At 35.0% G+C, this 11,399-nt stretch overlaps 1 protein-coding gene across 2 annotated transcripts in view; it reads right to left on the bottom strand.

The window, feature by feature from the left end:
• Positions 1-4,305: 4,305 nt before the first annotated feature.
• kif15 (kinesin family member 15) overlaps positions 4,306-11,399 on the bottom strand; it is a 33,555-nt gene continuing 26,461 nt past the window's right edge. For both annotated transcript variants that reach the window (XM_051884629.1, XM_051884630.1), the window contains exons 32-35: positions 10,903-10,940; positions 9,781-9,913; positions 7,329-7,460; positions 4,306-4,630 (exon numbers count right to left, since the gene is read on the bottom strand). In XM_051884629.1, coding sequence (XP_051740589.1) covers positions 4,571-4,630; positions 7,329-7,460; positions 9,781-9,913; positions 10,903-10,940 — 363 coding nt within the window. In that variant the 3' untranslated portion in view covers positions 4,306-4,570. The remainder of the gene's footprint in view (positions 4,631-7,328; positions 7,461-9,780; positions 9,914-10,902; positions 10,941-11,399) is intronic.

Here is an 11,399-nt window from a genome sequence, read left to right as displayed (position 1 = left end):
TGTGATATTTGGCGAGCCTTGTTTGCCCATTTAAACATATGTATATCCTATATGGCTCCCAAGTTTTGCAGTAGCGTTCTTGGCAACTTTAGGAACTCAGACACTCTCTGTTTAGACCATATTTAACCTACTGATCCCCATTCGCTTTTGCATAAACACCTGCTCATATTAAAATGTTTCTAGTTCATGAACACTTGTCACCTTGTGAAAAAAATATTATTAGACCTGGGTATTGTAAAACAAGTACAATTAAACCACAGGAAATAACTTTCATTTGTAAATCTGGTGGCTCCCTACTACAACTACTTGAATGTTATATTTGGAAATCCAAATCATTTAACACTGATTTCAGCACACTATAGAAGGGAAGTAGGCATATTTAATGTGGGGTCAGGTTGTCGCATATGAATAAAGAACACTTTTCAAGATTATACATTGAAAGACAACTGGACATTTAAAGGGTTAGTTCACCCCAAAATTGAAAATTCTGTCATTAATTACTCACCCTCATGTCATTCTATACCCATAAGAAACACTTATAACGTAACGAAGCCTCGTTTACTGAAATTACGTGACTTTGGCAGTTTGATACACACTCCGAACCACAGATTCGAAACAAAAGATTCGCCCATCACTAGATATTGTTGAATAAAGTCATTGTTTTGTTTTTTTGGTGCACAAAAAGTATTCTTGTCGCTTTATAACAGTAAGATTGAACCACTGTAGTCACATGAACTGTTTTAAATGTTTTTAGTAGCTTTCTGGACATCTGAAAGTGTTAATTATCTTGCTGTCAATGGAGGCCTCACTGAGCCATCAGACTTTAACAAAAATGTCTTAATTTGTGTTCCGAAGTTGAACACGGGTGTGGAATGACATGAGGGTGAGTAATTAATGACAGAAATTTAATTTTTGGGTGAACTAACCCTTTAAGAAACATCAGTCAAGCCAGCATTTTTGTATCACGACATTGTGGTTTAATTAGCTTTTTGACATGACAAATTTTAATCATTCTTAATCAGTGTTAGGGGTAACGCATTACAAGTAAAGCTAGTTATGTAATCAGATTACTTTTCCCACGTAACTAGTAAAGTTACTTTTATATTTAGAACAAAATATGAGTTATTTTTCAAATAAGTAACTCAAGTTACTTTGTTTTCACATGTATTGACTGACAGCTCTCCTGTTTCTCCCCCATCTTGAGAGAAATCAAGGGTAAGATTTGTGTGCGCCATGTGAACATATGGTTATTCTAGACTAAATTGAGCAGGCATTTACTCATCTCACTTGCACAAAAACAGAATCAGTATTCCTCAAAACTAATATATATCGCAAACCTGCAATAATTAATATTAAATAATATAAATAAATTGTATGTATTTAGTCTCACTTTATTAACCAGTGTCTTATGCTGCTGACCTTGATTATCCAATTCAACAATACTAAAAGCAAAAATGACTTTAGATAAACATCACATTTGTGTTTCTTTTCTTTTTGTTTTATTGCTCAAATAAGAGCGTTGAACTTTCTTCTCTTTCATCCTATTCTTCTGTGATCCAGAACTGCATTACTGCTGAGATGTTTGTTTGTGTGGCGCCCTCTACTGTACAGATATGAATTTCGATTTCCTTCAGCCTAACGCTTATTCCTTTCACTTTTGGTGTGAAAGGGCCTTTACATTTACTTTCCCCAACACTGTCCTTAATCATATTTATGGGAATCTTCCAGGTTCAGTACTTCAGCTCAGTCGACAGTGGCATGTTTATTATTCCCTCTTTGGACATTTATACTTCACATTGTAGAGATTTCACTTCTAGTGAGATCCAGACCATTGTGCATCTGCTGCTGCTCGGAGAGCTGACTAAACATGCTGTGTCTGTGGGCACAAAGGCACTGACCAAATACACCAACTCTAAGTGGAGTGTGGTGTGATACTTCCAACTACCTAAACAGCTCTTTCAAGAGCCACCCACATGATCACATAAAGAGTATCTGTAGCATTGAAAATGATGTTGGTTACAACCAAGTTTCTTTTAAAAAAAAAACAACAACTATATTTGATGTTCTTCAAACCACATTAATGTTCAAGCTAAAACAAGTGAAACGCTGAAAGGGAAAAGCTATATTTTAAACTTAAAAGTAATAATAGTAAGCATGTTTGTGATTGAGTATTAATAAAAAGCTTGTGGAAGAGTTATCTTGGCAGCTCATTCAACCAAACTAAAATAATGTTTCACATAAACATGAGATTAATCAATTCACTTGTAAGTTATGTGTGTAAGTTATGATAATAAATCCTCTTTCTTACAAACTATTTTTGCTAACATTTAAAAGCTACATATTTCAATAATCACTTCAATGTTCTCCAACATGTATTGACAGAAATAAGTGGCAGATAGTATAGTAACAGTTAAACACAAGTCATTTCAGCATACCAACAGCATGAACCACTGTAGTGAAACAACCCTACAACTCTCAGGAAGACATGAAGTTTGGATTTGTGGTGTGCAGTTCACACTTTTCTTGCAAGCCATGAACTCTTCCACGTGACTAAAGCTATACTCTATTTTTCTAGCTTTCATTCTCTATCACTAAGGTCACTACATTGGAAACTATTTCATGCACCTACTTGAAACACATTATAAACATTTCAAAACAGAAGAGGAGAGGTAAGCTGCACAGTGATCACACTCGCTTTGCAGTGAAAAGGCTTTCATGTTTTACTTAGAAGTTCATGGAATGTCCACATTCAGATAGCTATTGTTTTTATAATCACAATGCAATATTCTAACCCTATCCCAGAGACAGGGTTGCTGCACATTTTTTAGAGTCAAATTTAAGGCTTTTTAAGACCTGAATAAATACAAATTAATACTAGGCTATACATTAGGGGTGTGCAATATTGACAACATTTTTTATCTCGATAGTTGTTTCAAAAGCAATATTTGTCACCTTAAATTGAATTCCAGCAGCATTTTTACATACATAAGGACACTTTTTTAAACTTATTAGATGTAAGCATCACCTTTTAGGTCAAATTCTAACAATCAAATTAAATTCTATTAGAATAATAGCACAGTTTAGGGCTGTTATTACCAATCAAATGAAATCATTATCAACAAAATCCATCTTTGCAATGCAGAGGTGACAGAAGCAGCATCAGAAGTAGCATTAGCATTTACAATTTGTCAACATAAATTTAATTCAATATTTAAATATGAAGTTATTTCTAATTTTAACTTTTTAATTAAAATGTACTTTAAATATGAAACTAAATTGCCAGAAGGGGGCAGCAAGTCACTGTCTTAATGAGTGAGTCATTCATTCAACTGATTTGTTCAAACGACTGATTCATTCAGGAACGAAGCAAGTGACCGTCTCAAAACGCGGAGTCAGTCAGTATAAAAAAAACAAAAACAAACAAAAAAACACTTCTGTCTGTTGCATGGAGACTGTTCTGCTGTTCTTCATTTTGAAATTTTCGTTGGCAAAATGAAGAAAAAACAAAATTGACAATATTGTCTAAAATGTAACTCAAAATGTTAACTTATTGTTCATTTAAATAAATATCACATTTGCAATCGGTCTGATTTGGGGAAAATGGCACTCTTGCGATATTGTATAACTACATCACATCATGTGATATAATTATAAGACAAAAACTCATCGGGGCAAAAATGCCAATGTACCTTGAATTTTGAGGGCATATAACTGCATAGCCTACATCATGCGGTGAAAGCTTGAGTGACAAACTCAATGTCAGCTCGCACATCGTTATAGACGATACTATCACACACCCAAATGCACATAAGGAATGAACTTACAACCGTTACTGAACTGACATTTACCCATTTTCTTCTGCTTTCTCTTCCTTTCGCGTGCAGGAGACAGTAGCCTACGTTATACGCTGTCGTAAATGCCGCGAATCGTCACGTGAACAAGCAAATCCACAAAGAAAAACAAAATAAAAATAATATGTACGCTAATTAGATAGTTTTAATTTGGTAAATGATTTAGATATGTCCAAGTCAAATTGTCATCTAAAATTTAAGACCTCTCATAAGTAAAAATAAGACTTTAAGACTTTTTATGGCCTTAAATTTTAAAAATCTAATTTAAGACTTTAAGGTTTCGCGGGAAACTCTGCAGAGACTAACAAAAAACGTTCTGCATTATTACGATAATAATAAAAAAAATCTATTATTTGAACACAGTTTTGCAATTGAGGACATATTATATTTAGATCACTTCTGGGAACAAATTTAGCCCCAAAATATGAACAAGTAGTTACACACATAAAAAAAATGTTTTTTGAAAGGTTGCTTTAATAGATTTTTTTTTTATAGAAAAATAATTACAATTCATAAATTGTGTACAACAAGCTAAAGAAAGGGAATTAAAAAAAAAAAAAAAAAAGATAAAAATGGAAGTAAAATTAAATCAAAATTGAAAAGGAAAACATGAATGAGACAGACACACAAAATTAACAGACATCTGACAAATCCCAAAATGGCATCTAAAAACCGAATTCATTTAGTTTTTACTTCCAGCGTGTTCAAGGGTGAGCATGTTATTGGCCTGTTGTAGGACTTTCTTCTATATGAAGAGACTGCTTGAGTTTGCTGTTCTCCTGAAAACACAGAGACAGATTTAATAAAATCCTGCAACAGATAGAATTGCCTAAGTAATGACTTGCACATCTTGAGATATAGCCTATAAAAAAAAACAACAACATGCAATTGAAGTAGACATGTGCCAGTAATACTGTTTATCACGACAATTATATACGCACAATAGTTACCATGGGTACTTCAAAATACTGTGAATAATTCTAGATAACATTAGCATAACTTTAAATTTCTCTGAACTTACAGTAGCTTAATTTCCATCAACGATTCAAGATTCAGAACGTTCTAATGCAATTATGGGCTGTTTAACCCACCTTTTGACTGAGAATGAAACTGCAAACAAAAGCTATTTTTTTGTTTATGTGTGTATTATTATGCATCTTTTCCATTGTGTTTATTTCTGCTATTGTTTGTAGTTTGATTATTGTCTATTTATTACACTGGGAAAATGAATGTCCGGTGTTGGCAGGAAAACTGAGGTCACGAGGTAAAAATGTAAATTCTGTTGTTCCTACATTATTAGTATTGACATTGTCTTCTTCTGTAAATTCGCTGATATTCCCTGACTGTGTTGTGGAATCAAAAACTCTAAAGACCGATTCTGATTCAAATTATGCTCTGTTTATTACTGACGGTTTTGTGTCTTTACCTGATGGTATTGACAAAGTACCAGTTAAGATTCTGAGAGATACTGGCTCATCTGAATCATTCATTTTAGAGTCTATTCTACCTTTTTCTGCCACCTCAAGTGCGGAAAAAAATTGTATTGATAAGGGGGATAGGGCTGTACTGATTACTGCAAGTTAAATAAAATAACTAGGCCCGATGTGTTTCCTCTTCCTCGCGTGGAGGACTGCATTGATCAAGTTGGTGCATCCAAGTTCGTGAGTAAGCTGGATCTCCTGAAAGGGTACTGGCAAGTGCCGTTAACAAAATGTGCCCAAGAGGTAACCACTTTTATTACACCATCAGGGTTATACTCGTATTCAGTTATGAGTTTTGGGTTGCGAAACGCGCCGACAACCTTCCAGAGATAAATGAATCGGGGGGTTTTGGATTTGGAGGGTTGCGCAGTCTGTTTGGATGATGTTTTTATTTTTAGTGACACTTAGGAATAGCATCTTCAGGTTTTCCTCCATCGACAGCCAGTGGCACAAATTCCCAACAAACCGTCCCATACCGGCGTGATGAATACGATCTTCAACTGGATGGAACTGGACCAAATATTTTGACTGTTGCAATCCCAGTTGGACTTATGACCTGTAATGTTGCCTGAATCATAATCATGCACTGTTTGCTGTTGGCCAGAGGAGAACTGGCCCCCTGACTGAGCCTGGTTTCTCTCAAGGTTTTTTTCTCCATTTTTATCACTGTTTTGTCATCTGATGTCACCTGATGGAGCTTGAGTTCCTTGCTGCTGTCACCTCTGACTTGCTTAGTTGGGGACACTTGATATTCAACAATGTTTTTGATCTGCCTGCATTGACACCATTGTATGCGAACAGAACTGAGCTTGACGATGACATCACTGTTTTCTCCAGTGCTGATATATAGATAAATGAACTAATTACTGATTTTTACAACCGAATTAATCAATACTGAATTTACTTAAGCCTGACAAAATTATTCACCAGTTATCACTGTAAAGCTGCTTTGACACAATCTGCATTGTAAAAAGCGCTATATAAATAAAGGTGACTTGACATCGACCAAAAAGGAGCTGATGCGTTTCTTAGGGCTCGTTGGTTACTAATCGGAGTTTTTGTCCTAATTTTTCCACCGTTGTTTCTCCATTGACATGTTGAACGGTTTGATGAAGTTTGAATGGACCTCTAACTGTCAGAGGGCTTTTGACAATGTAAAATTGTTACTGTCGACAGCCCCAGTCCTCGCAGCATTCCAAGTTTGATCAACCCTTTAAAATTCAGGTTGACGCAAGTCAGGTAGGAGCCGGGGCAGTTTTGTTATAATAGTATAACGTTAATATTCGTTAAGTATAACGTTAATATTCAACATATTAAAGGAGTTAATAACATGGCCAATGCGTTATCTCGTGTGTTTGAAACGGTTGCGTAATGGTTGATTCATATGCTATCTACTTTTATTTGCTCTCTACTATTTTCTGTCCCCTTAAATTGCATTCAGGATTGCTGGGGATGAAAATGATGGGTAGGTGAGGTGTAAGGGTTAGTGGTTTTCTCAATCACTTGTTCCAAAGTTTCTTCATGGATGTTATTCTTAGCTTAAGTATTTATAATGTAATTTGATGTGTTTGATAATTCGTGATTTTTTTCTTTTTTTGTGTGTGTTACGGATTTGGGAGTTTCCAAGCGGAGGTGTGTGACGTCCCAGTCTATGCTATGCATGCTGTTTGTGTGCGTTTTTAGGTGCCATCTGGAGGGGGTGTGGCCGACACACCTGACACTTGTTGGACGCAGAGTTAAATGTTGCTGAGACTGTTCATGTTGGAGCATTGTTTTGAGTGACCATCTCCGGCATGGAGTTCGACGGTCTGCGTTATGCTGAGTGTCCTGCCAAGCCCTAACACATTTCTTTATTATGTTACACATGTTTGTTTTCCTTGCATTAAAATAAGTGTTTTGTGAAGAATCTCCTTTTTGTTGCAGCCTAAGAGCCATCTGTAACACGGTCTTATATGGTCTCTGGTTTTATGCATAAAAACTGTTGATTCATACTGACCTCCTGTAGTTTGGTCATCTCCTTTTTCAATTTGACCAGGTACTCAATCTTCTGCTTGGGGTTCTGATGACCCAACAGTTTTCCATTTTCCTCAGCCAGATGCTCCACCTGCTTTCTCAGAACCTCAATTTCCTGAAAGACACCACAATTAAGGAGTTTACATTTACAGACATTTAAATGAACTTAAAGGGACTGTTCCCAAAAAGATAAATTGTCATCATTTTTTAATCCTCATGTTGTTCCAAATCCATGAGACTTTTTTACTTTTGTGTTTTATGGAAGAAAAAAAAAAAATTGTACTTAGTGTTCTGGCCACAATTTTCCATACTATGAAATCGCATTTGTATATATAAACACTGCAGGGTTAAGAAGCTTTGCCTCAGCTTTGGTAGTCATCAAATGTCATTGTTTGATATTAATAATATGTGAGAACCAAAGACCACCACATTTTGGTCTACAAATGAGATTTTAGAGCTACAGATGTACAGTGGCAAGAAAAAGTATGTGAACCACTTGCAGAATCTGTGAAAATGTTAATAATTTTAACAAAATTAGGGAGTTACTACAAAATGCATGTTATTTTTTATTTAGTACTGTCCTGAGTAAGATATTTTACATAAAAGATGTTTACATATAATTGACAAGACAAAAAAATAGCTGAATTTATTAAAATAACCCCATTCATAAGTATGTGAACCACTGATTCTTAATACTGTGTGTGGTTACCTGGATGATCTACGACTGTTTTTTTGTTTTGTGATGGTTGTTCATGAGTCCCTTGTTTGTCCTGAGCAGTTAAACTTCAGAAAAAATCTCCAGGTCCTGCAGATTCTTCAGTTTTCCAGCATTTTTTGCATATTTGAACCCTTTACAGCAGCGACTCAATGATTTTGAGATCCGTCTTTTCACACTGAGGACAATTGAGGGACTCAAACACAACTTTTAAAAAAGGTTCAAACATTCACTGATGCTCCAGAAAAAAACATGATGCATTAATAGATGGGGGGTGAAAACATTTGGAATTTGAAGATCAAGGTAAATTGTATTTAATTTGTCTTCCGGGAAACATGAAAGTATCTTGTGTTGCTTCCGAAGGGCAGTACTAAATGAAAAAAAATTGATATTCAAGTGAAATAAGAAAAATTTGGTCCTCTTCATCCTGTTCAAAAGTTTTCACCCCCCGACTCTTAATGTATCGTGTTTCCTTCTGAAGCATCAGTGAACGTTTGAACCTTTTTTAATAGTTGTGTTTGAGGCCCTCAGTTGTCCTCAGTGTGAAAAGATGGATCTCAAAATCATTCAGTCACTGTTGTAAAGGGTTCAAATATGCAAAAAATCCTTGAAAACTGAATAATCTGCAGGACCTGGAGGATTTTTCTGAAGAACAGAGCTCAGTTTAACTGCTCAGAACAAACAAGGGACTCATGAACAACCATCACAAAACAAAAAAAAGTCGTAGATCATCCAGGTAACCACACACAGTATTAAGAATCAAGGGTTCACAAACTTTTGAACTGGGTCATTTTAATAAATTCAGCTATTTTTTTGTCTTATGGATTATATGTAAACATCTTTTATGTAAAGTATCTTACTCAGGACAGTACTAAATAAAAAATAACATGCATTTTGTATGATCTCTCTTATTTTGTTAAACTTTTGCACATTTTCACAGATTCTGCAAGTGGTTCACATACTTTTTCTTGCCACTGTAGATTTGAATTATTGATCTCTTCACAACAAAACTATTGTATAAAAAGTTTTATAACAAATCTTAAAAATAGTTTGTCTGACTCTCAACATATTGATATATTATATAAGTCTTTTAGTGGTCCACAGAAGACAGTCAGTCATACAGTTCTGGAACCACGTGGGCTGAGAAAAAGATGACGATGGAATAGCTCATCAAATAATGTGAGAATTTTTAGTAGTAATGTCCAACCAATCCAATCAATCCCCTTCCCAATCATCAGGGTTCAACATTAATGACTTCTGACCAGGCCAGTGGTTCACATTTACACTTCCTATAGCCCCACCACAAAAAATAAATAAATAAATAAATACATACATACAATACAATACAAGGTTAAATGGGTCAGAAACAAGGAATACAATAACTAAGTTTGTGAAGACATCAACAATTTAAATAGCAGTCACATTTCTTGATATAGATTTCGATACTATAAACTACTAGCCTAATTAATAGGCTGAACTAATAGGCTTTGTGCGCACGCTTTGGGTGTGTGCTAGAATGGTTTAAAATGGCTTCAAAGTTAAAACTGGCCTGATTGGGCTGTATCATCAGGAAGATTTTTCATTTGCAGGTTTTTTTTTTTTTTTTTTAGTCATCAAAGTCTAGCCATTGATGATTCCCTCAACTTTCCAGAGCATTTTTTTTTTTTTTACACTGGCCCTGGGTCCTGATCATGCTGAAACTCATTGCTTTCTCTCTGACCTGTTGCATTTTTTCCTGTTGATGGTCTTTCTGCCGCAGCTCCCGCAGCTCCAGGCAACGATTCCTAAGTTCAGTGGTCAGTTCCTGCACACAGGTCTGAGACTGGGCAAGAGTAACTTCCTTATGGTGGAGTCTGTAACACAAACAAGCAGGGGGTTGGGTAGTTTGTTAGTGTTGTTAGGAATTTCATGGCAATCAATTCAGACATTTGATGTTAGGGAATAAGAACGGCTTTTTTGCTTTTGGACGGGGAAAATAGAGTTTGGAGAAGCTTTGCTTTAACAGGACATCAACTGAAAGAGATGTGCCACTTCAAACACTTCCAGTGCAAACAGTGTACATCTGGGTTAAGGACTGGTCAAAGCCAGGCTGTTCCAAAAATATTCTCGTCGCTTTATAATATTAATATTGAACCACTGTACTTACATGAACTGATTTAAATATGTTTTTAGTACATTAATGGATCTTGAGAGAGGAAATGTCATTGCTGGCTATGGAGGCCTCACTGAGTCATCAGATTTCAACAAAAATATTATAATTATTATGATATTATATCTTAATTTGTGTTCTGAAGATTAACGAAGGTCTTTTGGGTGTGGAAAGCCATCAGGGTGAGTAATAAATGACATTTTCATTTTTGGGTGAACTAACCCTTTAACTAGGGATGCTCAAAATTAACTGGTTAACTATTAACTGCCAGTACGAATTTTTGACCAATTAATACTATTAGTTAAACAGTTTAAAAAGTAATTAATTTTTCAAGATATTTTTTAAAACGTTTGCAGGCATGGTTAAAATATGCTACAGATAAAATTGTTTTTGTGAGAAGAAAAAAAAAAAAAAAAAAACATATGGTCGCGAATAAGTCGCATTTTAAATAAAGTAAAATACCGGTAAATAAAGTGAAATGTTTACAAACATTATAAACATAGCTATGAGCTATTTTAGTTTCCCTAACTCCACAACAAATCCTTTTAATTGTCAGCTACTGGTCAAACACAAATATGTTTTTTTTTCCCATTTAGCTTCAGATCTTAAAATTAAAGGAAAAAAAAACCAAGAAGAAAAAAAAAAAAATTATAATAATAATAATAATAATAATAATAATATCAGCTCACTTACGCTGTCTGAGCATCAGTCAACTGCATCATCAGGGAGCTCTGAGGAAAAAAAAAAAAGAGACTCAACTTAACAGAAAATTTTAAAAGTTTGCCTTATGTATAAACGGTGGGTTCAAAAGGGCATAATGTCTAATTTACCTTTTCACCAAGTTAATCATGAATAAATAATTTGATTACACAAATATTGAACAGACCACAAATAAAATCAAAAGCAATTAGTTCTTCAAAAACATCATTTCAGACTTTGCTACGTCGCTGTTGGTCCGATCTCCATGTTGGCAGGGCCTTGAAAAACAATCATGCATGGAAAAATCTTCCACGTGAAAGTAGTTCAACTGTAGTGGCACCATTGCCCAATACATTCTCTATCACACATGCAAACACAACCTTGTTATTCCAATAACAAATACTATAGTAGCTACTAAACTAAATCCAACTGTTACCAACAACATCTTTCTCTAAGCAAGAAGCTGAACTAGTGGCATAAAGTCTTGGGAC

The sequence above is a fragment of the Ctenopharyngodon idella genome, chromosome 24, assembly GCF_019924925.1.
Source record: "Ctenopharyngodon idella isolate HZGC_01 chromosome 24, HZGC01, whole genome shotgun sequence".
NCBI classification, from domain to species: Eukaryota; Metazoa; Chordata; class Actinopteri; order Cypriniformes; family Xenocyprididae; genus Ctenopharyngodon; species Ctenopharyngodon idella.
The sequence above is the reverse complement of the archived record's forward strand: the minus strand, read 5'-3'. Positions and strand labels throughout refer to the sequence as shown.